Source organism: Coloeus monedula (assembly GCF_965178545.1).
Source record: "Coloeus monedula genome assembly, chromosome: 5".
NCBI classification, from domain to species: Eukaryota; Metazoa; Chordata; class Aves; order Passeriformes; family Corvidae; genus Coloeus; species Coloeus monedula.
In genome coordinates, this window is record NC_138785.1 from 36,587,967 (window position 1) to 36,615,832 (window position 27,866).

At 36.3% G+C, this 27,866-nt stretch overlaps 1 protein-coding gene across 6 annotated transcripts in view; it reads left to right on the forward strand.

Moving 5' to 3' along the window:
• PALLD (palladin, cytoskeletal associated protein) overlaps nucleotides 1-27,866 on the forward strand; it is a 190,328-nt gene that overhangs the window by 39,178 nt on the left and 123,284 nt on the right. For all 6 annotated transcript variants that reach the window (XM_082281936.1, XM_082281941.1, XM_082281938.1 and 3 more), the window contains 4 exons: nucleotides 23,288-23,466; nucleotides 25,776-25,842; nucleotides 26,410-26,515; nucleotides 27,474-27,548. In XM_082281936.1, the coding sequence (XP_082138062.1) occupies nucleotides 23,288-23,466; nucleotides 25,776-25,842; nucleotides 26,410-26,515; nucleotides 27,474-27,548 (427 nt within the window). The remainder of the gene's footprint in view (nucleotides 1-23,287; nucleotides 23,467-25,775; nucleotides 25,843-26,409; nucleotides 26,516-27,473; nucleotides 27,549-27,866) is intronic.

The window sequence follows — 27,866 nt, forward strand, 5'->3', positions numbered from 1 at the left end:
TATTAGTGTTGTAATAGTCTATGCAACTGTACCCCCAAATAATTCAATCATCTAGCTCACTAATTACCCAATAACAAATGAATCCAGGGTTTGGGGGTTTTTATGTGTTGCATGTCTTTCATCTATGTAGACATCGGAGAATAACAAGAATGTATGATCTGTGCTAGTAATGATTTTTTTGATAGATAGACATTGTGGAGTATCAGCTACTGAAATACTCAGCCTTAATTTATCATATAATATTGGAATTTTGGGTTGACTGGATTCAAATTCTCCTGAAAACAGCTTTGAGTCTGGTTATGACAACAGACAGAGGAAAAGGAGGTGGCAGCTCCCTACTGCTATTTTGTTTGCTTGCTTTTTTTGTCTTTATGTTGTATAATTTTGCTGAATTCATATTCTTTCAGGCCTGTGCTTTTCCATAATAGCAAAACAAATTCAAATGTCTGGACTAAAACTGGGTTTTGGATTAATCTCTCTTGTCTGAAGACTGGATTGCATAGCGATCTAAATGTGGGCTTATTGTTGTCTACTTCAAGAGTATGTTTTTCAGGTTAGAGCTGTAATTAGCCAATTCAGCAAATTCAATGCAGCTGATGTTCAAGATAGGATGAGGTGTTGACTAAAAGGCCTCAGGTAATCTTATCTGTTTTTGATTTTACTTACGTGTGAAATTTGTCAGGTTAAATTTTGGCTGGCAGACTTCAAGACAACAAAGGAAGCCAAGCTTTGTAATGCTACCAGGTACCCACAGAAAAATACATCGCACAGTAGGACTCTGAACTTCCTGATACAGAACTTGGATTTACTGTAACTTTTATGGCCTTATAATATATTGAAATTCAGTCTCTAGTGAATATGCAGGAAGGCAAACTTAAATCATCATCACTTCCTTACATTCCAGATGGTTTCTATAGGCTTCTGAGATTTACCTTCAACACAGAGTGTATTTGTAGTTTTAAAATTTATCATAAAATTTTTTCTGCTAGTAGCTTTGGAAAAGCACTGTAATTTCTTTAATGTAATGGGAATGAAGGGAAATGTATTATATCTGTTCTATAAAACCTAAGCTCCTATACAAAGCTTCATTATTTTTACTAAAAGATAAAACAAGGGTAGGTCCAGAAGTACTGAGCCTGGATATGGAAATCACTAGGTCGGAGCTACCCTGTCTCCCATCTTGAGGAACAAAGTCTTATGTAAGCAGGTGCTTGGTTTATGCTGTCATTGTTGAAACCAGCACACTGAAGTCTATTTTCTAACTGGTTTCTGCCTTCCTTCCCACTTTTATTTCTGTTGTGAAAATTGGTATTTCAAAACTATTCATTGTTGAAGTTGACCAGCTTTGCTTTTCTTAAATACCACATCAAACACCTCAAAAACATTGGCTAAACTGATCTGCATGAGATTAAATTAAATCCAAAATTGCTTTGACCTTTCTTTATATTGTAATGTTTAAATTAAAACTTAATTAAATGCTTCATGGAGAGTATCACAATTAAAGTACAACTTGCATTATGTTATCTTACATTATTTTGAAGAGATTTCCTTGAGACTGAAGTTCTACTAGATTGAGTAAAGATTCTTCAGAAATGTTAACTAATCATAGAGACTGTTCCTGGGTTTATAAGAAGTTTTAGAGGTCCTCAATTTGATTTGACAGAAACCAGGTTAAATATAAGTACTGAAAATAATATTGGGGCTATCATGAGATGAGCTCAATTGGTCAGAGCACGGTGCTAATGACGCCAAGGTTGTGGACTCAATCCCTCTATGGGCCATTCACTTAATAGTTGAACTTGATGATCCTTATGGGTCCCTTCTAACTCAGAAGATTGTGTGATTGATGGGTTATTATTTTTTCTTAAATTTGTTTAAGATTTTTAAAAACCTGCAATTATTGAAATCAATATTCTAAGGCTTTTAACAGAACAAGAAAAGAAAATAAATAGTTATATTCTAGCTTTCTGATTATTCAGGAAGGATTTTTTTTTTTTTAGGTGGGGTTTTCTCGTTTGTGTTGTCTCATAGATGTTGATTTTCTTTTTGACACAATACTCTTCTGTATGTGGAATTTGTTTAAAATAATTCTAAAAAAACAGAGGAAATTTAAACTATATAAAGATTTTTATATCCCCATTTCTGCATTATATTGTAAATTTGCAACATTTTCTATTTTGGAAATCAACACTAAGCAGTATCTGGAAATACCTAGGACTGGAATTTATGAACTTCTGGACAGGCAAACATGAGACTTTTTTCTGGTGTGTGGTAAACTACGTTAGTAGTTTCTGTTTTTTCTCTCCAATTTGCAAACAAATGCACACAGTGTGAAATACATGCTGCCTGCAGTATCGTCAAGTAGATTGCTACTAAATCATGCATTTCGTGACGTGTTCTTCTAAGTGTACAGCTCCTCAGTTAAAATTTAAAAGCACGATCATATGAGCTGCAAGTGACAATGGAATTTTTTCTCTACCTACTCTTGAGATCAGAATCTTAGGGTAGAGACACTCTCAGTACATGTGATAAGAGAGAGAATGAGGGGAGACGGATCACTACTTGACTTCCTTCATGTTATTTTTGGATATGACTAGCATTCCTCCCCTTACACACACCCTCCTTTCCCCCAGCCCCCATCTCTTACACGCGTTACAAGCTCATGCAAACACTCTCACGTACTCTGCAGCAACAGCAAGAGCAACAGTTGGACTGCAGCCAGAGGACTTAAACTCCGCTTCCTCATTGCCAGCAGGCTTTGTTCTTTGGACTCAGTCAGAACTAGGGAGAACGTCTTCATTGCCGGTCGTGGTGGTTGGAATTTGGCAGCTCAGCCATCTATTAAATTTTTCTGTGCTCCTCTGCGGACTAGGCTGAATTTAGAGCAGCAAAGCTAAGAGCCGGGGCTAGTCAAGAAATAAAGGACCCAGGGACCATCAGCTCTCAGCCTCTTGGCGGGGGTGGGGTTCCCCTGTGCCACAACGGTAAGTGCCAACATTAAATGTGTATAAAGGTGCAGGGAGCTACAAGGTGCTTTAGCTTACTACAATAGGAGAGGGGGGAAAGTACGTGAGTGAATCATACAGTGTGTGCTGTTACAGTGGTCTTGGAACAGTGCCTAGCATTAAAATGTTCCTCATTTCTCCCTTTCCAAAAAGCTTTATAAGAATGTATCTATTTTAACAAAATTCCTAAGTGTCTGTACAATTTTGGAAAGCTTTCCAAAATGGCTTTATTATTAGGTTTTCTGAAAACCTGTTTTGTTTTGAACCATGTGTAGTACAGAGTAACTTTAACTGACAGAGCAACTCATTTAAGTGCAAGAGTTGAACCTGGGAAGTAAAGGTATTCCATCACAGAGGATATGAGTAGAACTAAAGTTCAGGAAGATGGGGAGTGTAAAGGGATGAGATGCGTCCCAAGACTAGTTTATAGGCACCCAAAATAAGTTTGTTTTAAATGACTGGCATTCATTCAGAGCACACCCCCTCCCCCTTCCTTTCCCCGCTATTAGGAGCAAAGTGAATCTCTTTGTGAAAACAAAAGGCTTTGAGAGTCTGCTGTTATAGGGCATGCAAGTGAAAGCTAATGTACAGTGTAAAAGTGTAGGCTTGAATAAATGACTCTGCGAGAGGACAGGAGTTGCAAAAAGAGACTTTTTTCCAGTATGTAAAATGATTTAGCTGTTCTTGCTTTTTCAAAGTGTTACGATTGCTGCCTTTTAAGTTTACTAGCAAAATGGTTTGCTTTGTTACAAAGAACTTTTTGTTTTTATCTCGCAGTATTGTCTTTAGGAAAAGTTTTATATTGATCAGAACAGAGGCAGGTTAATTCAAATGCTTTGCTTTCAGAAATGCCATCTAGCTGTCAAAGGAAGTTCACTGCAGGGACCCATTTGTTTTAAAAGTACTGATAAAGCCCTGCTATCAGCTTGCTATTATGTCTTGCTATGTGGGTTATCTTAATAAAGAAATAAATAAGAAACGTTTGAAATCCAGATGGCCAACCATATAATAAATTTGACAAAGGGGAAAAGACCGGGTGACGGAATGTACTTATGTACTTTCAAAACAAAAAGACCAAGGAAACCTTACTGGGACAATAGACCTGAAAAGGGGGAAAAAATTCCTTTCCCTTCCCTTAACTCTGGCTCCACCAGCTACCTCAAGCAGTTATTCAAATATTTTTTGTTGACAGAGAGAGCGTTCCCTTCCCTCTACCCAGTTATTAACTGCTGGTGATCAAGTATTTGTGAAGGTGAATCTAGTCACATGAAAAATATGCTGAATGAGCAAATGTGGGATTGTGCAAAGTATAGCAGTCACAGTCAATTAACTGTTTAAGGTCTGTTTGTTTTTTCTGATTTAGAACCTGAAAACCAAAGCTTTGTCATTCTGATTTTCACCCTTCATTTGGGAAAACACTCAGCTTGGTGTGGTAACTGTTAAAAATGATCTGCTAACTTATGTTTCTATGGATTGACTGTGAAACAGTGCTCAGCAGCACGGTGTGCAGTTAGTTAGGATGTTGGGGATGTTTACTACGCTTTGCTTGCCAGGTACCAAGGCATTTCTTTCTATAGTAGTTACTAGCTCTATTTATGGCAAGTTATTCACTGAACAGGAAACGCAGACTAGAACTAGCAAAGATTCTTTTTCAGAGCTAAAAATGGAATATTGTTTTCCTGAGTTGGACCCCCTCTACCAATGGCACCATGTCAGGTTGCCTCAGCAGCTGCTTTCAGTTTCACAATTTACATGGGTGCTATAATGACATTTTTTCTCATTGATGTGGTGGAAAAATCTGACATCTTTATGCTGTTTTTCCTGCTTTGATATGTTAAAGCATATTTTCTATTGACTGTGAGGTTTGGCAATGAGTGTTGAGTTCAGAGATGGGCCTGTACCAAAATCCCTGGATTCCTACATCCATGAAGTATAAGAAGGTTAATAACTGGATCCAAATGTCTTGGCTCTGGTCTATTCCTGTTTTAAATGCACATCACTTTGGCCACATGTTTAAATTGTTTTTTGAGGTGATTAAGACTGAAAGAAATCTTTCAGGCTCCAGACACAGTTTTAAAGAGGAAATGGCATTTAAGAATCTTACAGTTATTTAAGCAAAGCTTGCTCATTTGCTATTTAAACGTGACTTTTAGGAGCCCCCAAGGACCTACGTTCCCTTTCCTCTCTTATAACTTTAGATGCAAGTAATATTTTGGAACTCCTTCTGAGATGTGCTGAGGAAGCTAAGGTGTTTTTGTGCCTGTCCTTTCTATTTGCTCAAGGGGACTGGTGAAGAAGGCTAGCAGCATACATTCAGGTAATGCAGATACCTCAAAACGTTTTTTGATCCTAACTGATCTGCCTATAAGCTTTTAAGAAAGTGCCATATATTAAACTGCAAAGAATTGTGGTAGCCTATGGTAAGAAATGTTGTAAGGTGGTGTAAGAAGCTGCACAGATTGTTGCTGAAATGGTGTATATTCTGCTTTTTTAATTGATCAGCTTTTCCTGCTCTGGCCAGCTTAATGGATTTAGTGGCTCTGTGAATACAATTACATATGCATCTGCCAGCTGCTTGTGGTATCCCTGCCTCAGCAAGAAAAGCTGTTCTTTGGCTGTGTTGGCTCACTGTGCTTTGTGGCACACAGCACTGATTTATTAGGCAGTAGATGCATTTTTTTCTCTTTTTCTTGAATGATTGAACTATGATGTCACTTTCTGTCTTGGCTTTAACCTTTTAGAAAACTTTTTTTTTTTTCCTGCAGACTATTCTCTTAACACCAGGAAAGTGGGAAATATCTCAGTGTTCATTGCAGAGCAACTCTGTCTACCCTAGCACATTCCAGGGCCACCGAATCATTTGTGGTGAGAGTGATTCAGATCTGGTTAAGATGATTTAAAAGAAAGGTTATGGGCATGCTGCAGTTGTGCATTTAAGAAAATAGAGAGAGTTTTTACTGCCTGATTGAGACCACATGGCTCCAACTTAGACTTTTTTTTTTACATGGAAATCATTGGCTGGATGTACTCAAACGATTTATTTTTTTTAATTGCCTAGAGGCTGAGAGTTTGGGTCATAGCATTTAATGGTAAGGTCAGGGTTAAAACAAATAGTTTTTAGTGTTCCTTTGAATAAATGAAAAATAGCTTTTTTGGATATTTTGCATGGGATACAAACGTGCTTCTCTTAAAAGAGAGCAAATGTATCTCAGGAATTCTTCTGACCATTACAGGGTAATTGGTGACCCGATTTGAGAGTGAGAAGGATAGAGATAAGGGAAGATCTCCCTGTCATAAATCATGGTAAATATGTTCCACTCCAAATATATTATGGAAAATATCAAAAGTAAAAAGGAAAGGCCTTTTTTTATTGCATATAATTTAACTGCTTGCCCTCAGCGTTTTGAGCTGCTCTTAAGAGGATTGAAAACTTTATGTAACTAAACTCTTTTTAACTTACTGTAACTATCTACATATAGTAAATCCCTACTGTGAAGGATGAAGTTGTAATAATCTATATTCTTTTTATGCATATTCTTTATTCTGAAATACTCTTAATAAAGTCTTGTTCTCTCCTCAGTGCTCTCAATTCTTTCTTTTCAATTATAACATTTCTCCCATAAACTGGTGCATAGCTTTGATACAAAACTTTCATCCAAATTTCCCTCAAATGAGAGTATTAGATGATGAATGTTATTTTACATGGATACTTTTGAAATGGGTAAAAAAGTCCAAGGTGTTTCAAACATGCAATGCAGATCAAAAGTTTTGAGCATTGAAAAACACTGTTTATTCTTGCCTTTGGTTGGAAGATGAAAAATAATGATGAAAGGCAGTTCCTACAATAATTCACTGTAATTTACATAGAAATATTACATAAGTAGTATTCTACAACAGGAAACCCAATAAACAACAGTTATGAGTTTTTGCTATCTTTAAGGATTGGGATGGTAAAGTTAGCTAGGGGATAATGGGGAAAAAAAAAGAAAATGTCAGTCATGTAGCTGTGTACGTCCCTTTCAACTAGTTCAACTAGTTTCTTGCTTAACACTGTCTCCTTGTAATTTACAGACCATGTATGAACTTTGTTCTTAACTTTAAAAAAAGGCTGAAAGCTAAAAAAAAACCAAACAAAAAAACCCCCCAAACATTAACCAGAGTTCGTGAATCACTGTTAATTTCTGCCTCACATAAACTGTGATGTAAACATTTAAAAGTTATTTGCAGATTTTTGTAACTTTCAAGTGCATAATGCAGGTGGGAAAGCTATATTATTTCTGAATAACTGCTGTGAGAATTAATCAGAGGTCAAAATGTATACTACAGTGCCTTGACATTCCTGCCTGTGGTATGTTAATGTGTTGTGTCAGTGTTCAGTTTTACTGCAGACTACATATAAAATATGTAGAACCAACTGGAATTGGTTTTATACTGGACAATCCTAATTGTACTGTGGATAAAACAGTACAGTTTTCCTACAAGTATAAAAGAAAGCATGGCCTTTGTGATGCCCTGTCGTAAAAGACGTACCTTGTGCCTGAAGTCCTTGACGAATTCCAGAGCCCCTCAGTGCTTTACAAAGATCAGGTGAAGCAAAGGTGACAAGATTCTGCTGTGTTGTATAGGTGGGAATATTCCCGTGTCTTCACGTGTATACCAGAATATCCTGTTCTTTGAGACGTCTTTAGGCCAGCTTTTATAGGGTATATACATATAACTGTATACAGTTATTAATCTGCTATTAGATTGAAAGTTGTCATTCTTCCTAAACAGTGACTACTTAATTTTTTTTTTTCTGACTGTAATGCTGGTGCAATCTACATTGCACTGTGCATACGTAAAACAGACACCCTCTCTTTAGTCAGTTTTTCAAACAATGGAGAGAGGCACACTGGAGAAGGAAATAAGGATCAAGGAATTCCAGGATTTACAGGTGTTATAGCAAGGATATATAAACTCTAGTCATTGCAAAGAGGAGTAGACCTTAAAGCAGTCTTGAGATGTTGGATTCCTAGGGAATTTTTGATTTTCCACTAAAACCTGCTCTTGGTATTGTTTCATTTTTCAGGTTTCATAATGGTTGTGAGAAATACACATGGTATTCTTTGGGGCATGGCTGGCTAGGCCAGTGTATGTCAGTAGGTAGGAAGAATCTTGAAAATTTGAAAATAATCTTGAAGTGAATGTTGGGAGCAAGCAGGCACTAGTCATAATTCTGCGTATAGTCACCAAAGCATAAAGCATGGGTACATGCATGCTTTTAGATCATACTATATTGACAGCTGTCAAACATGGAGGTAAGCTTTCCTGATAAAGCTGAAACTGAGGAGTGAAGTGAGAGCTGTGCTGTATCTTGCAGCTAGTGAGGTGTGTAAAGGCACTTCAACTGATACCTGAAAAGATAGCGTAAGTTAGTTTTAGAGAAAGGTGGTGGCTAGTCCTCAGACCTGGCTTAGGAAGCAAATGTAATCCTCCCCTAAGGAAGATTGTTTGTGGGTGTAAAATGCGCAGTAATGCAGCAGTTAACCCTAATGCCAGGTATCTAATTGTGTAAACGAAGCAAATCAGTCAGATTTTGCCTATGGAATGTAATTTCAGTAAAGGGGTGCTGTGTGAAGGGTGCTGAGGAAAAGGTGGCATAAGTTTTGGGAGGGTTCAAAGGCAATTTTCCTTCCCCACCCTTTCCTTCCTTTTATCTGCTGTTTCAACTAGACCCTTTCACACAGCACATTCTAATCTGTCCTAGGACACCACAGATGTTATCCAGGAGACCAAAGTCTTGAATCTTATTTTACCTCCTTTAATGGGTAACTTTTTGCTATATCTGTGATTGTTTTTGCCTCTGAGGTAGGATATAAGAAAATAGCATACCACAGAAAAGTACAGTTACTTGTAAATACGACAGCTATTACATTGAGATCAAGGCTTTTTTTTCCCACTAGTAACTGCGAAAAATACCTTTGATAATATTACATTATCAATCAGAACAGGTATTATCAGTATTGTTTTACTAGTTAAGTTAATGTTGGAAATTAATTCAGAAAGCTTCCAGTTTCATACAGACCAGTAGGCTTAGGAACTAATTAGTTATAAATGGTGATTTTTTTTCTATCTGTAAATACATGAAATAAACACAACTGTTGCAAATGTCTGTGAATATAGGACATCCTAATCTTGAATCCTTTGATGATGACAGTTTCCTCCACTGACATCCCAGCCTTCCAAGACCTGTTGCCAGTATTGAAAACTGCATAGTCAGTGCAGGACTGAGGTGCTTGTTCTCTACATCCTGTGGCACCCTGCAGAATGATGCCAATCTCTGCAGGCTGAGTCTCACTGAGTAAATTTGACTGCTGTCATACTTAATGCAAGACACTGACAAAACTGCTGACAGCTTTCTTGCTTTGTTGTCAGTTACTAAGTTGCTGACCTGACCCAAATGAATCAAGTATTTTAGCTTCTGCTCAACTAATTTATATTGACTGTCTTTAGCTTGGAAATAAAAGAGAAGTAAGAAAAAGGGAGATGATAGTAGGAATAGTAACCGTATAAAACTGGAATCGTTTTGTATTGGCTATGTAGGGTTTCATTTTGCATTTAGTTTGGTCTAGTTCAGCTAATGTTGCAGGTGCCAATTAAAAGTTTATCTATTCAGCTACTATCATGTAGATAACTGTCTTCTATAGGCATCATTTAGTTGTGCCTATAAAAAGCACAGTGATGGCAATATATGTCACAGTTGATGTAACAGCTTTCTACCTTTCCTAACTCCAGCAAGATGTTTGCCAGTTTTCAAGGTAAACCAACAAGTTCCACGGTTACCACTTCCATGTGTTCAGGATGAACAAGACTATACATCCTGAATGGAGGTTTCCTTTTACTTATTGTTGATTTGCAAGTTATTAAGGTTTCATAATTTAATATTGTTGGTTTATTTTCTGTGGACGAGGGTGGTTGGTCTCACATAGTTTTCATCTTCTTTCTAAGTATTATGGTTTTGAGAAGAAGTAGTAATTCTTCATCTGAAATGTGTGTTGTCAGCCTTGAGTTGCCACTAATTCACCACAGTCATATTAAATGCAATCTACCTTATATGTAGAATTCAAATTGCATAAATGCAATTTCATTCTTATGACTTTACATCTTTTTCCTTACTTTTAACTCTTTACAATCCTTCCCTCAAAGTTCAAAATGTTTCTTCACTGGAAGATTATGCCTGGCAATTCTGTAATAGGTACCCCTCCCCATGAAGGCAAAATAATGACAGCATGCTATTTGAAAATCTATTTCTGGCCAAAGGAGTATAAGGGATAGCTAAGAGCAGCATTTCAGTTATAGGCACTATGCATTCCATTTCAGGTAGACAAGGAATCATGTTAATCCTACAAGCCTCAACAGTTCTTTGTGTCTGAAAAATGTTCAGCATTTCACACGTGCTTATTAAATGCCTTTTTTTCTTTTTAACCTCCTCTGTTTTCACCGCTTTTAATTTGTTTCTTTTCCTTCCCTTCCATGATCTTCTTAATTTCCTATCAAATACCAGAAGTGGTAAGTTGATTAAGCATAGGTCTACATAAGCCAAGTGATGGTATCTTCAGTTTAAGTGAACAAAGTTACAGCTCTTTACTGCACTTAGGTGCTGGAGTGCCTTCAGACTTCGTGGAAGGTGGCTGCATAAAATCCTTCTGCAATGGGCAAACAGACTCCTAATAATGAAACTCCAGTATTTCATTGGCATGCAGGGCTGTATAACAACACATCCATCTCTTCATGGCAATCTGCTTGCTTTCAAAAAGATTGAATAATTTTATGACTAACAGTACATCTGGTAATGCAAGGTCAGAATCTGCTCTTATTTTAGAGACATGGTCAGCACACAGAAGTTGGCCTTCGAGTTAAGATAGTGGAAATTGAGTTCTGCGTTGGCTCTTACCTTTCTTGGGTGACAGTGGACAAAGTGCTTAACCTCAGTTTCTCAATAGTAAAACATATCTAATTATCTCATGTTCCATTACTATTTCAGTGCTTAAAGATCTATTCATTGAGCTTTTTTTTAGAGAAACACTTTTATTCAGCTACTGCAGACACAAGAAAATTCATTGTGCTATTAGATTTTGTCCAGACTGTTGTTACCAGGTAGTCCAATGCTTGTATTCAATACGATGTGCCGTATACTAGACACTGTGGAAAATTAGGGTGAATGTTCTTACTGAAAATACACATAGGGGTATGGCCAACCTAACAGAATGGGAAAAATGTATGGGGGAGGAAGTGGTGGAATAAAATGAGGGAGGCCTAGTATGCTGCTCTAGTGGGCTCTTCCAGCATGCTCTGTAACCGAGAACAATCCGAATGAAATCAGGAATGTTATCTCTAATACCATATGTGTGTTTTTTCTGAAGCACTGAACTTTAACTCTGCTCTCATATGCTTTATGCACCACTACTGTACTCTCAGTACAGGGCTGGATGCATTTGAGGACTACTTTTTAATATGTTTGGGATATCTTTCCATAACTTTGTTTAAACAAATATTTGAGGATGCTTCATAGATTTGGAGAGAAAATTTGTATCTGTGTATTTCCATGCATAGCAAAATCCTTTAGCTATAGGGTGAAAAATACAGAGCAGCATCTCTACTTTGGAAATCAAACGTTCTGATTTTTTGGGGAAGAGATGATAATCTTTGCATGAAACAAAGCAGCAGATAAATCTTTTTTTTTTTGCTGGCATAGCTACAGACACAAGCAGAAGGGGTCTGCTTGATTTACTGACAAATGAATTAGTGGAACAATCTGAAATGCAGATAATGTCTACCACACTTTGACTTCAGGGTAAGATGTTCCAGGCCCCAGAAGGAAGTTGTACAAAACCAGTCAATTTAATTACCTGTCAGAATGAAGGAAATTATTGCTCAGTGTCTGGCATTTCATGCCCTGAAACTATAGGAGCTCCTGTGCAGTAGCTAGTTGAATGCAAAAGGTGCGTGTTTCAGGTGCTGGGTTTTTTCTTGTGTTCAGTGCTGAATTCTTCTGTATAACATGTTTCATAGTTCTGTAACAATCCTCTGAAAGTATAAAACTCTCAAAGGGTGGGAAATGAATGGCTTTATCTGGGAATCATTTAAACTTGAATTACATTAAAAAATTAATAAAAGCATCTGCAGTAATATTGAGCACAGAACTGCAGAGCCAGCTATTATCAAACTTTTTATGGCTGTACTTGCTCATTCATCACATTTATAAACTGTTCTGTCTTTGTGCTCTGACACATGGAAACAGCTTCCAGGTTTATTGGCATTGGAGGCAAGCTATTGCAGCGGAGATCAAAATGTAGAAGATATTTCAAAAGAAAAAAGCTTCCCATGAAATATGAAACCTAAAAATACAAAATGAGAAAGTTATGTGGAATGTTAAGGTTATAAATGAATTTAAGTTGACCTTTTACTCCAGTTTATTCTTTCTGTCACTTCCTGATCATATCACCTACCAACTTCAGTGTAAAGTCTTCTGAAGTACAGGTAAATGTATCACAAACTACTATGTGAGTGTTTTTCTTCTGTATTTTTGTTCTGCTTCCTTTGCTTTGCTTTTGTTTTTACTGACTCATAATAGAGACTTGCATTTGTAGATATGTCAGAAGACTAAAGAATTTTCCTTTTCAGTGCATTTTAATTAATTTTACAAACTGTAGACCGGGTTATAATTCCTTAGAACCTGAAGGTCTTAGTTTATGATTTTTTTTTTTCATCTGAAACTACTGAAACCCAGAGAGTTTACAGATAGTTTTACTACTGTATTTATGAAGCAAACAACCATTTTCCAAACATAAATGGCTTCATTTGGGACTAAGAACAAGTGGGAATTTGCAACTATTCAATTATTTTGCCATATCTTGTATTTAATAATATTGAAAAAAAGATATTGTACTATACATTGTGAATATATATGTATAAAACTGTTGAGTTATTGTGAATTGGAGGTATTTCCAATGCAATATCTTTTCCCCCCTAATATTAGCAGGCTTTTATAATTAAATGTTGGGGTCTTACAGCTGAGGAGAACAATTTTTCAGAGAAAGGAAGAGAATTTAGCCACCTGAAGTTGAAGGTATTTTGTTGTGACACAATATTGGCTTTGTTCTGAAGGAAATTTATTTCAGTTTCAACATGTAATGAGAGCTTGAAAAAAATTAAATATTGTCAAGTGCAGCCATCCAAGTTGTTGAGTGATTGTGTTCATTACTGAAATACAGAATTGTAATTGGAGTGAAGCAAAGAGTTCTTTGGACTCTTCAGCTGTGCCAGAAAGTGTCTATTCTGAATTTTCAGGAGAGTAGCAGTTTTCTCTTTGGTTTTTCTGATTTATCCTTCTTCAGTGTAGCTCACCTGGAAGACAGCAGAGTTATTTCTTAGGGACCCGCAGAGAGTCTCTAGCTATGTTGGCCCAGACTGCGCTGGATCTCAAAACCCCTTCTTAGGAGATTTATCCCTAATGTATGGCTGAGTTGTAAGTGGTGGTAGTATGCATACATGTGCCAGGAACTCAGGTTTAGTCAGATTATATAAAATATTCTTCTATAAAGATTTAGATATCAGGTACAAGATAGTGCTCCAGAAAATGAAGTATGAATAAATTAAAAAAAAAAAAAAAAAAAAAAAAGGTAAAAAAATAAAAACTGACACATGAAATATTCTTAATGACTTGTAATGCAATAAGTTTTCCAAATATTCTGAAGAAAATGACTGATGTAAAGAATCTCACTAAATTAACCTGCAGTTATCTAGTGAGTCAAACAGCCCTTGAAAATGTCTTACAAATAGAAGCGTTGAAAACTTCATATTTCAATTGCATTTAATTTATTCTTGGAATTTTACTTCATGCTTTTTATTTACGTGTATGAACCTGGACATGTAGCTTTTAAATTTATATATGTCCAAATTCATTAGTTATAGAAGTTGCCCTATGAAATGAATTATTTTTGAATAACTAGCTGTATATGTGACAAATAATCCATATGCCTGTTGTAAAAGGTGGTTTGCAGTTCACAATACATAAGTGGTCCTTGAATTGCACAGAATTTTTTCTCTTTCTTGATCTGATGATTGCAAAAATATAGAAGAAACTGAATTATCTATTTACATCTATTTGTCAGTTAAATTGCAGCTTCTGGAAATGACACTTCTATAGCACAGGCTTGTGGCCAAAGAGGGAAAAGAAAGATCTGTGTAAGGTTTCTGAAAATGTGAAATCTGTGGGTTATACCTACACCTGTACAATGCTTTTGTCTTCAGAAAACGTATAGTTAAGATCAAGACTATTAAGTACTTTGTGTTTCGCTAATGGACAAAGATATGGAGGAAAAGACAAATCTTTTGTGGCAAAGGGTAAAGATAAAACAGGGTGTGAGGTAGGGTTTAGGCTTTGGACTTCAAAAATGAAAAATAAGTTATTCAGCATGCATTTCAGCATTCTGGTACTTCAGAAGGTTGGCTGTAACATAAACAATATTATTTTAGAAGAAACTTCTTTAAGAGATACTTGTTCATTCTGGTTAGAGAAGTAAGCATACAGATTTCTCCTTTAATATTGACTGCTTTTTGCCAGTTAAAGAAATATGATCTCCCTGCTGTTCTTGTTGAATGAAAACAGCTGCACAGATGTCTTTGATCTGCATGATGAAACAGGATTACCTGAAATGTGGTATCTCATTTGGATACCATTGATACATTTGCAAAATATCATTTGCACCAACCCCACAGTGCAGTCAACAGCAAGAGTCACTGCCCTGCTTTCTTTGCCACATGGCAGAAATGTACCGATGAGACTTTGCAGCCAGATCAACAACAAAGTTGCTAGATACTTTTCATTGTTTTTATGTTAAATATTTATGTATCTTCCTTATAATCAGAGTTCTAAAAAAATAGTGACCAGATCCAGTTTTATAAAAAGTTACTCCTGCAAGAAATGAATAGAAAGTACTTTACTTTGACCTCTTACACGTCTTTTGGTATTACAGAAATGTATATTAATCAGAAATAAATAGGTTTGGATTGCATATCTGAGTAAGTCATACAGCAGGTACCTCTTTTCTACATGATATAGTATCTCTATTTACAGACAGAAAAGATGAGCATAAAACTTCTGCATTATAGGCATGATGCGTAATTCAGTTTTATTCATTAAATCTCACAATTTTTCCCTTTATATCTGGATATTTCATTACTGCATCACAGCATGCCTATCTTCCAGCTTTTGTAACACTGCATGATGAACACAGAGACATGCTATGTATAGCAATAAAGTTTTACTAAATTAGAATGTGTTTGGTTTATGTACTCATTATTTTCTTTAATTTTTCATAGCACATATTCAAATTATAATTAATGTAAAAAAAGGTCAGTTTATTTATATTACTGTTTGTGCTTCTCTCACACCAAGGCAGCTACTTTTAGACTCTCAAAAGAACCCCGAAAACCAAGTGTGAATTTAGATATAGCTGTAAGCATTCCTTTAAAAAGTAAGTAATAAAAAAATCCCAGTTTGTATTTCAGTTCATATTATAATGCTCACAGTAGTTTTGACTCTGATGCTCCTTTAAAAATATAACAGGAAGCTCAAAAAAAACCCCAAAAACCAAGTATGAATTTAGATATAGCTGTAAGCATTCCTTTTAAAAGTAATTAGTAAAAAAATACCAATTTGTATTTCAGTTCATATTATAATGCTCACAGTAGTTTTGACTCTGATGCTCCTTTAAAAATATAACAGGAAACTGAGATTAAATAGAAGGACCTTAGGAAACGAGGTAGTTGCCTCAGTAGCAAATTTGTAAGAGTAAATTTCAGTACATTCAGCAACTTCATAAAAATAAATTTTGTATCAAAAATTCTTACTGTGCCTAAGAATAGTTTAGCAGTAACACAGTTGAAATCAGCTGCATGTGTTATACCACTGCCAGAGAAATGCAAAATAAACAGTGGTAACTGTTGAGCAAATAATTTAAAATCCTCTTAATCCAAAAAGTAAAAGAAATGTTCTCTAAAAGGGTTGTTATATGGAAAGCTGTACATCTATACATCTTTGCTTTGCTCAGTGTTGTGTTCAATTTTCGTGCTTTCTAGCATTGATGTTGCATTTTCTTGTGTGAATATCTCTATCATTCAGGTAACTAAAAACATCCATCAAAAATATTTTCTTTAAAGCTTCTATACTTAACAGCTACGAAGTGAGGCCAACAGTTGCGAAGTCAAGGACAAGATTCAATCTTGAAAAAAAATTAAGACTTTCTAAGCTGATTCTGTGATTTGAAGACAGAACAATTACTTTTTAATCAAGTCTGGCAATGCTGTCTTTCTTTTGTAATTTAGCTGTACACGTCTATGCAAGGCTGTGGGACATTGCAGCACCCAGAGAGATTCACATGAGCTACAGGCTGTAACTGAGCGTCTTGTCTGAAGCTATCAAAATCTCGAGCTAATTTTCAGATTATTTCCCCATCTGAAAAGCTGAAACAGAGTAGAATCCTTGTTCCATGGGTAAGGTGAACTGAAAGAGGCTTAAAAAACCTACACAATAATGTAGGGAAGAAATTTTCCTAATGACAGGAATAAGCTAAAAAAATCACCTTTGGAGTTACTGCAGGTTGCAGTCAGTGACAGAGGCCATTGCTCACTGTTCTCGGAAGGTTTGTCTGGGTCCGCTGGTCACATCTGTTACTTCTGTACCCCTTCCACTCTGCATCCTTGCAGAAAACATGATGCAAAGCTTCACTTCAGAGGAAGCAGAGTTAACTTGTAGGAAATGGCAGGCTGAAATGTTGATTCATGTCTTGAAAATGCAACAGTTTTGGTATTCTCTTGCCATTTCTTTGGCACTTTAGGAGGGCAGGTTTGGTCTCCAGGTACCTAATTGTGCAGCTTCCTCAGCTGGGTGTGAAGTCCTCATTGAAATTTGTGAGAACTAGGAGAACACTGTGCAACATCTGAAGAATCAGTTAAATTTATATAAACTGTTTGTAATGTAACACACTTCTTACTGTAAAAATTTGTTTCTGTGGTTTTCAGTATATAGAGCCATTTTTAAATTGCTTAGCTGAAGGTTCAGGCAAAGCACCAGCATCTATAGTCAGATTTTTGTTTTGTTTTTAGGATTACAACATATAAATATTTAAAGTATGTATGATGCTATTGGTAACTCTCATGAATTGCCTATACAAATAATGGAATATCTATTGCACAAAAATTGGATAGTGTATAGAGAACTATAGGCATCTGAATAATTTGATTCCTGCAGTGTACTCTAAATATTTTATGACGAAGCTGATTGCTTTTAAAAAATCAGGTTAAGTTCTTTAGGTAGTAACGTTTTATAGTCTGGAAGTTTTTGACTGCTTATTTTCAACAGAGAAAAACAAAATGGGAGTTACACAGTATCATGATGGAAATGCTGATTCTGCCAGTATGGGAATGTCAGAGTATTTGATTTTGACTTTTCTTGCTGGACATACTTAACACCACTAAGGATAAAGTTACTTTTTAATTTACAACTTATCTCTCTGCACTTTCTGTAGTGGTCAGAGTTCCCTATTATAATTTCTCCCTAAGGCTATATCTTAAAGTTTCACTTCGGCTGCCATTTTAAATTAACTTTAAGAGTGTGCAGAGAGGAAAACCTCTCTATTCCTCAGTGACTCTCAAAAAACATAAGTTCCAGCAGGATTATGCATTAGAGAGAACCTTGAACTGTTTTTCTTAAGACCCTTGTGCTTACTTAGTCAGTGTACTGTTCAACTCTGTTTATATTTTGTTCAGGGTCATTAAAATCCCAGACACACGTGCTCCTATGTATTTCCATGCATGGAGGATTGTGAGGGCATAAAGAAAAGAAGAGTGAATAGAAAGGCATATTGTGTGGAATTCTACTTGATGTCAGTGTGCATGAACTGCTGCTCACCTGGCATCTGACTGTCCTTTTTTGTTTGCTGTTTTGTTTTGCTGCCATGTAGCCAGTGGAAAAGCAAAGAGGGTTTGAAGCATGAAAAATGAGTACCTAATCATTGTTCCCCTGCTACCAAAATCTCTCTTCCTTGTCTGTTGACTTTCCAGTCTAGTGATTGTTTCACTGTCTGCATTAAATATTTAATTGCTATAATTTTAATATACAGAAGATACAATGTAGGTGAAAACTAAGCATGATTGAAGAAAAAGCAAGGCAAAGAGTGGTACAGTGGAAATGCACACAAGAAGATAAATGGTGGAAAGGGAATGAAGAAAAAAGTAGGAAGGAGCAGAAAATTTCAGTGTAATTTGAAATTTGGCAAGATACAGAATGACTAATAAAATTTATCATGTTTATATAAAATGTATGTTCCTTTTTTTTTTTTTTGGTCAGCCATTATTTGACATCTTACAGTAGTTTCTGTTCTTTTTAAAGGGGACAGTTCTCTACAAATTTGCATGAATGGTAGCATGGCCTGCAGGAATGCACCCACAGTGAAAGCTGGAAGTCTTATTCTGTGGACTGATATGTACACATATCTACAAACCCTTTAGTTGGTGCCTCTGCCTGTTTTGTTTCAATTTGCACACTTAATGCAATATTGAGAACCGACAACAAAGGGATAGGGAAATGAGTGGATATTTTTATATTTGGTATCCAGAAGTTGTGAAAGAGGTGTCTTTTTAAAACAATATTCTCTATATAGAAAATTCTCTTTTCCTCAAAGCATCTGCAGTGCGTTTGTTCCTCTGTGTTACTTTCAATGTCTTTTGGGTTGGGTTGGGTTTGGTTTGGGGTGTTTTAACTCTCCAGAAGTATTGTTGCTTTCTCACAGCTAGAAAGTAATCCTCTTATCCCCAAGAGGCTCAGTAGGCTGGAATAGAATGGACATGAGTTAATGCTGCCCTAGTTAGCATAAAACTGGAATTTTCTTGTAAGACTTGCTTTGTAGCTATTTTTGTGTGTCTAGCCATGAGTCCTTCTGGTTTCTTTGGCTCAGTTTTCCTTTGATAGTGATTTGTTGCTTGCTTTCGTGATCCCTCTGCAGAAAGAGGGAACACTTGAAAGATTTATCTTCGAATCTGTTTCCGTCCTTAGGAGCAGAAAATTCTCTTACCATGATTATTCTAATTGCAATGCAGTAAGTTTGACTGCACAAATATATATATAAGAGATGAAAAAGTAGAATTCAGTCTGTGTTTGGGAAAAAAATGCTTCACTTATTTTTATTTGATGACCCTTTTTTGAATTCACAAACTCTCTTGAACTGAACTGGCAACTGGCAAGTTATGGCCGAATAAGTATTTAAATTGAGTATTTTCTTATTCACCTAATTTTGATGTAATCGCCAAAAGAAGTTCATGGCAAGTAATTCTCCTCTTTCATCAACATGTACATAGAAAAAAATACAATTAGAAAAGGAAAGAGAGTACAAAGTCTCTTGCAGTGTTCGTCATTTCAAGTATCTCTGCTCTTGCCAATTGTGAAGGTGAATTCTTCTTTCCACAATAAACAGTGAAGTCCCACACCAGGTGTGTTTCCCATGCATCAAACATCCCCTTAATGATAGCTGAGGTAATTTGGTATTGAATTGCGCACTTATGTGCTTTCCTCTGGGGCAGACAGTGTCTGATCTAGCAGGTCAGGACTCGTTTTCAGTATGACACTGATGTGATGCAACAAGTCTTAATCCAGCTAGTGCTGAGGAATAGCTCCCACTACTTGAGACTGACTATGCGCATGCACAAATCAAGGGACAGTGTAGAACTTGTCCTCCTAAGAAAACAGTTCACTTATTAAATGTTGTCTGACAAAAAAAATATAAATGGATTTTTTTTACTTTAGGTTCTTATGCTTATGACAATTTTTTCAACATTTTGTGAACATAGAATTTAGGAAACAATAGAAGGCCATACAGCTTACATCAAACTAAAACGGGATCTTTCTGAGAAAATAATTAGGCTTGGAGGAGAGGTTTTCCTTTGCAGGATGTTTCTGGAAAGGAAAGGAAAATAGAACAAATGGTTATGTAGGGCCTCATATTACAGGCTCTTGTCGGTGACTGTCTAGAAATTGAGTTAACCTCTCTCTTGTGCATATTGTTTAAAACATATCTTAGGAAAGGCTACACAGAGGTTAGGGTTCTGAAGGTCTAATAATCAGAAATAGTAGCAGAAGTCCTCATACTGGTAGAAGGGATGACTTCTGACAAGAGGAAAGGAGGGGAAGAGGGGGAAGAGAAATGTTAATTTTGGCAGTAGACCTGACAGAGTAGATTTGTCTCCAAGGCAAATAGTTGTAAAAGTAGGCCAAAGGGGTCTGTGGAGTAAACAAATGGAAGTTTGTTAGTTCTTTCCAAAAATGATACTTTCTTTGTGCGCTATCTAGGCAACAGAAGACAGAAAAGGAACTTGTTAGTATTCTAATTACAGAAGACAATTGCATATAGCTTTCATGCCACTACTGACTGGGGGTTTTGCCTTCAGGAATAAAATACATATTATTCATAAACACAGAGAGCTTGCCCACAGTTACGATGTTATTAAGGGAAATTCTGTTATGTGTAAACCTGCTAGGTTTCTTGACTCTGCATTCTGAAAAATGCATGACATTTCAAGTTTTACAGTGTAATATTTTCAGAAGGATGTTTTCAAACATTTTTTATTTATGTTAATTACATGAAGTTTGTTATTAAAAAGAACAATAGAAGTGAGGAATTTCAATTTTATAGACTCCTCGCTGATTGTTATTTTATAGTATCTGGCATCCTGTAATGTTGCATGCTTTTCCGGAATAGGTAGAGAGAGTTCTGTAACTCCTTGGGGTTATTTTGGTTTTTGAGGGTAAAGGGAAGTCATCTGATAGAGGGAAAATAAAAATTTTAATTCTGAAGTATTAGTGGTATGTAACTGCAAAAATTCTCTCGGAAACACGTACAAATTAAAGGAAAAATACCAATTTATTTGTGGCAAATTTTAAGTATTTAAAAATTATTTTTGAAATTCTGTCGTCTTTTACTTTGCATTAACTATCCATAAATTTATGAGGTTATATTTGTTAATTTATAAAAGAGCGTACTATGGCAGAAAACTAAAAGTTGGGGGGGCAGGGGAAGATCCCTTTTGAAGCTTGCTGTCAAGAATTGCTCATTTTGTCTTTATTCTCATTAGAGCAAGATTTGAATACTGGGGAGCAGAGGAAGAAGAGGGTAGGGGAAAGGAGAGGACATGGAAAAGCACAGATTGGAATTATGGGGTGAGAGGAAAGGAAGAAAAAGTGGTAAAGATCAGAGTGGGTTTGCAGGACTGGAGTGGAAATAACAGCCCTGGCAAGGCTTGGCAAAAATTGTTTTCAGGCTATAGGGGCAATTTGAGAACAGAAGGATGGTTGCTCACGAGTGATTTTCCTTTAGTGACTCTCCAATCTACCTCCCCTCCCTGCAAAAAAGCACAGCAGACACTATAAACCAAGAATTACCCACTTCTCATACTTGCTGTGCTGCCAGAGATAGAGAGAAATCAGGGCACAGCCTAGGGTAATAGGGCTACCTGATATGAGGGAATCAAAGAGAAAGAAAGGTGGGAACTGGTACTTTCATGGTAGCAGTATGGGCTGAGAGCATAAACTAGCTTATACTGGAAAATGCTTGATTGACCTGATGTAAACAAAATTATGCTGTGCTTTTACCTACTTATAAGTCACCATAGATAAGTGTCTGTTTTGTGTTTACCTAAATCCAGCACTTTGGTTAGGACATACCTTCTTGGTAGTGGAAAATGTATTACTTACATACATAAAAATCCAGGCCTCAGAAATCAGTTTATGTTCTTGATCTAAGGCAAGAGCAAACCTATTTAAAGGTTACCAATATGGAACCTGTGCCATGGGATTATGTTAGGTTGACTGGGTAAGATGGACAAAAACCACAGAATCACAGAATGGGTCAGGCTGGAGGGGACCACAGTGGGTCATCTGGCCCAGCCTCCCTGCTCAAGCAGAGCACATGGCATAGGATTGTGTCCAGACAGTTCCTTGAGTATCTCCAGTGTGGGACTCTCGTCAGCCTCTCTATGCAATCTCTTCTGGTGCTCAGTCACCCACACAGTAAAGAACTTCTTCCTAATATTCTGGTGGAACTTTCTGTGTATCGGTTGCCTGTTGCCTCTTGTCCTATTGCTTGGCACCACTGAGCAGAGCCTGGATCCATCCTTTTGATACCCTCCCTTCAGATACTTAGATGTATTCATGAGGTCCCCTCTCAGTTGTCTCTTCTCAAGGCCCATCTCCTGTTCTCATAAGAGAGATGCTCCAGTCCCTTAAGCATCTTTGTTGCCTTCTCAACAGGAGCTCCAGGAGCTCCATGTCTCTCTTGTCCTGAGGAGCCCAGAACTGGATACAGCAGTCCAGATGTGGCCTCACCAGGGCTGAGTAGAGGTGCAGGATCACCTCCCTTGACCTGCTGGAATTTTCTTCCTAATGCACCCCAGGTCTTGGCCACAAGGTCACACTGCTGGCTCATGGGCAGCTTGGTGTCCACCAGGACCCCCAGGTCCTTCTCCACAAGCTGCTTTCCAGCAGCTCGGCCCCCAGCCTGTACTGGTGCCTGGGGTTATTCCTCCCCAGGACCCTGCATTTGCCTTTGTTGAATTTCAGCTGGTTCCTCTCTGCCCATCTCTCCAACCTGCCAAGGTGCCTCTGAAGGGCTGCAGAGCCCTCTGGGCTATTGGCCACTCCTCCCAGCTTTGTGTCATCACTGAACTTGCTGAGGAGGCACTTTCTCATCCAGCCCAGTCATTGATGAATAATACTAGGCCAAATATCAATCCCTGGGGGACACTGCTAGTGACAGGCCTCCAGCTAGACCCTGAGCCATTGATTACAAATTCAGATAATTCTGTGTGCAGGATCAGTGGGATTTAGGTAGATGGGAGTAATAAATTATGTTGAAATGGATTAGACTGTGATCAAAACAAGCCAATACACAGGTTACGCAGGAAAAATTCATTTACCAAAACCTGGACAGGAGGTAGTTTTAAGATGTAGATGTGTTGTGTACAATTTTCTTAGTATTCAGAAATGTTTTCACATTAGTATTCACAAAGTTTATTCTAGCAAGTCATTTCTTTGTGAATGCCATTAAACACTTCAAAGGACCATGTGCTGATTTCAGTTGCAATTTAGATTTTTGCAGCAGAGTGTAATGTCTTCTTGTGTGCGATGAGCCTGAACCAATCCTTTATATTCTTTTCTTTTTTTTGTCTTTCTAAATGTGTGTGGGCTGCAGATGGTTCTGTGAAGGAAAAGAACTTCAGAATTCCCCTGACATTCAGATCCATTCTGAAAGTGGAGGACTTCATTCACTAATTATAGTAGAAGCCTTTGAAGACGACACTGGACGTTATACTTGTCTGGCTTCAAATTCTTTTGGTTCAGATAGCACATCAGCTGAAATATTCATTGAAGGTAAGAGATAAAATAATAACATACTTGATGTATATAAGAAAAGATAACTAAGCTGAAGTTCACTTTTGGTTCTTTATTTTAAGATTACATTCAATATGGTGGTATTTTTATGGTATTCCTCTGCTTTCCTTTAACACAACACATTTTGAACATCACATCATATTAATTCAGGTATTTCAAGGAATGTATCAGGAATCACTGAGTAGGTTGCTATTTATTTAGGGTAGAAAAGAAATAAAGAATGAAACAGAAGGAACCAAGAAAGCCTTTTGCTTATCATTAGCTTTTAAGCAGTACCTCTGTAATTCACTAGTTAAATTTGACTAGTGATAGCAGAAATGATTTTCATGATAGCGGTAATCCCCATCTCAGTTTTGAACTGCCTTCCTGTGCAAATAAATGTCGCTGCCCCAAGTGAGTCTTCTTTAGTCATGTGTAAATGTACTATAATCCTTATATCTTTGGTATACTGATTTTAGGTCAGATTAAAGTCAGTCATACTGGTTTTGTCCAGAAACAACTGCTAGTTATTGTCAAATATTTCCTGACTGTAAAATTAGTCATAATTCAAGTATTATTTTCTCTGAGAAAAGTTAATGATGACCATGAGTAAAATTATTAAGCTGTTTTGTAGCAGAGAACTGTATTTCAGGCAAGATTATCTTAACTGAATACTGATTTGTGTTTTAATTCATACGTCTTTCAAAAATTTGGGTAATATGTATTCTTTTACCAGTTTTGTAACTCATTAAAACTAATTTAGATGGTCAATTGAAAGCATAAAATAAATTAACATAAGAAATAGTAATAAGAAATCTGAATAATGACAAAAAAAATTATTAAATAGCTTTTGTTTAACAAAACAATAAACTTCTCACTGTAAATTAGCTAAATCCTGAATATGAATGGGATTTCTTTCATTATTTTTTTTATTCTCAGAACTTTTTAATGCCCCATTGGGATATAATAGCAAAATCCCCAAGACTTTTCTGCCTCTTACAGATTCTAGTAAAAGTTTTCTTCACAGAAGTAATCATGATTTCTGAAATACTCAGGTGTAGTACAAATATATAATGCTGTGTGAAGTTATAATGACAGAAGCAACAGTAAAAGAAGAAACAGCTAGGTAGAGAGATACTGTGAATAAAACAATTAATTTTTTGACATCTGCCAGTCTTGCTATATGGAACCTGTCTTGAAGTTTTATAACGTGTTACTTTGAAAGAGAGAGATTTGTACAAGTCATGAGGCTCCTCCCCTGTCATTTTTAAGGAAAACAGATTGACACACAAGCATTGCTTTGTACATTAATAGACTTGATGACACTGATGCATCATACTTTCTTTTGTGCAGCAGGCCCAGCCATGCAAGACCTGGTTGTTCTGTGTTCTTAAGAAATCCTTTCATGTAGACCCACTTTGATGACTGGACATTTGTTTCTCTCTTCTCATCTGTTCTGTGCTACTTATTGCTTTGATTTTTTTATTGCATTAACTTTGTAAATCAGTAGGGTACTTGAGTATTTCAGTCCCAGCATTGTTTCATTGGAATCCATCTATGCTGTACTATGCATACTGATTATGAAGTGCTTATGGTTTGTATTAAACATACAGCCACCCATATATATGCACAAATTCTTTCATGAATAATGTGTACTGCATAAATGTCTAGAATGAATGTGTGAAGTATTTGTTTTAGGAAAAACTAGGACAAAGGAAATAAATGGTTTCATAGTTTTTTCTTTAAGTAAGCTCAGGGTATTGCCAAACACATACATTATATCAAGACTTCCACTGGCAAGAAATAGCAGTACATAAATGTTATATGTAGGTTACTGTAAATAGTCGGAAATGTGGAGATCATGGGCAGCAAGTTTAGTCTGAAAATATCTTGGTATACTGAGTTGCTCTTATTTAAGTTTGAAGATTTGTTATCTGTGTATAAGCTATGTGTTTGCTTAAGATACAAATTTAAAATTTAAGTAAATAAAATTACACATTTCCAGTAGAGCAGTAGTAGTCAGCTTTTTTTTTTTTCTGTCTTTGCCATATTTGTTTCAATATGAAGGGAGACAGCTAGGAGCCCAGGGAAAGCAGTGTGCAATTAAATTGGCATGGTTATGATTTCTGTAACTGTCTAAAGTACATAGTTACAATCTTTATCAGATAAAAAAACTGCCATAGTTTGTTACAGAGAGTTCTCAATTCTTGAAGTAAAATGCAGAAGTATCATAGTTTTTTCTTCGGAATTTAAACATTAAATAAATCAGTAAAAAGATATGAGACTATTGAAAAAACTGTCTTTTCCAGGTGCCAGTTCTACAGATTCAGAGAGTGAAAGTTTAATTTTCAAATTAAAATCTGGAGCTATGCCACAGTAAGTATGTAAAGCAGTACCAATTTTGTGTAAATGTTCTTAAAAAGGGATACTGGAAAATCTTCAGTAGTTTTACAATCCGAATAAGCATCTGGGGTACATTTGTGTATGTCTTGACTTTTCTACTTCTCTCATGTAATGTGAATGTGCAGTATTATAACTGCAGATTGTATTAATGTGCTTGTTCTGTCAGAGAAGGCTGGCCTCCCCTGACAACAATTTTGTCGATACCAACTTGTCATATTCAGAAGTAAGTTCAAGTTAACCAAGTTTTCATTTGTAATCACCCAATCCAGTGCCTCCAGAGAAATATGTAGAGGACTACAGTTAAAGAAACAAAACACGTTTTCATTTCATCTTTTATTTTATGAGGAAGTGTAAATTAACCAAAGGTTGTGTTCTACTCAAGCTTCATCCATCATGCTGATCTTCATCATTCATGTTCATCTTTTCAGTTGATGATGACATATTTAAATATGTAGAAAGTACAGGGTGGCTTATGTATTAAAAACGTACACATTTTTATTTCAGATCCTATGAAGTGCTTGCTGGGTTTTTATTTTTCAGGGCCCAAAAGAAAACCACTTCTGTTTCCTTGACAATAGGATCTTCTACACCAAAATCTGGAGTGACCACAGCTGTAATTCAGCCTATCTCTGTGCCCAGTCAGCAGGTATTTTTAGACACCAATTTTTAAATAAGTAAAAGTGTTTCAAATTTTCTTCCAAAATTTACAACTCCTGAAAAACTCTGTCATTTTGAGGAATTATATTGTTAAACTATAAACTTACATTACTATATTAACAACTATGATTTTAAAAAATCAAGTGTATATCCACTGAATGGGAGATAAAAGTAAATATACATATGGATTCTTAAACAATGTGTATCCACACAGCATGTGAGCAGCAGGCAAATCTGGTGATGGTGAAAATTACAGTTTATCACTTAATAGTGACTTGTTTCAGTCCCAAAAGAATGTACTACAAATGAATGCCTGCTATATTTTTTAGTAAAAGTTGTAAATGTTGTTATTAAATTTAATATTTGTTGTCATTTCTTTGGGCCTTTTAGAGAAAAATAAATTTTACTACCTAGACATTAAATATAGAAAATCGTTGTTCATTCATTTGTACACGTCTTCAATGCCACTGTGGCTGACTTAGAATTTACATATAAATCATAAAATACAAACAAAATAAAAATCTCTGTCAGCCTGTACATGGTAAATTCTTTTTCCTTCCTTAGGCTATCCTTGATAAGCTTTTAGGTACCTGGATTTATTTATCACTGCATCAGTGAAGGGATGTAGTAGCAGGAGAAGCAAAAATGCTTCAGTGCAAAGGATTTACTTGAATCATATTAACAGGAGTCAAATTCTCAAAATACTTCTAGGCAAAGACAATTGGATACAAAATTCTCATTGGAAGTGTAGAAGCCTTCAAGCTTGTGTTTTGATTTCAGAAATATAACAGATGTGAAATAGTGATGTCTCCCAAGAAGTGTGGTAGAAAGAGAACACCATCATAAGACTGCACACGTGAGGATTTGTGTTTTTGCATATACATGGAGGCCATATCCTTGAAACTAGTATTTTTTCCATTTTATAGCATTGTTGCATTGCTTTGCAGGTTCAAAGCCCTACTTCATACCTGCACCATCTGGATGGACCCAAGCCTATCTATTCTGCACCTATTTTTACAAAGGTAAGTTTTATCCGTCAGGATTTTTATATCACACTTTTGTAGTCCAAAAGAAAATATCAAAATTATGTATCCTAATGCAGGAAGGTTTGATCATGTTCAAACTTTTCAGTGTCAATGACTTCCGAAGAAAATACTTTTCCACTGCAACAATGAAGTTCTTAGGCATTCTACTACGGATTTACGTGAATATTCTGTATGAGTTTGTCTTACGCCCATGACTGTTCTCCATTGATAAATGTTTGTAAAATATAGTAAGGTAAACACCAATTATGTATCATAGTCTTGACAAAGCCTCCTTCACAGTAGTTTATCTACTGA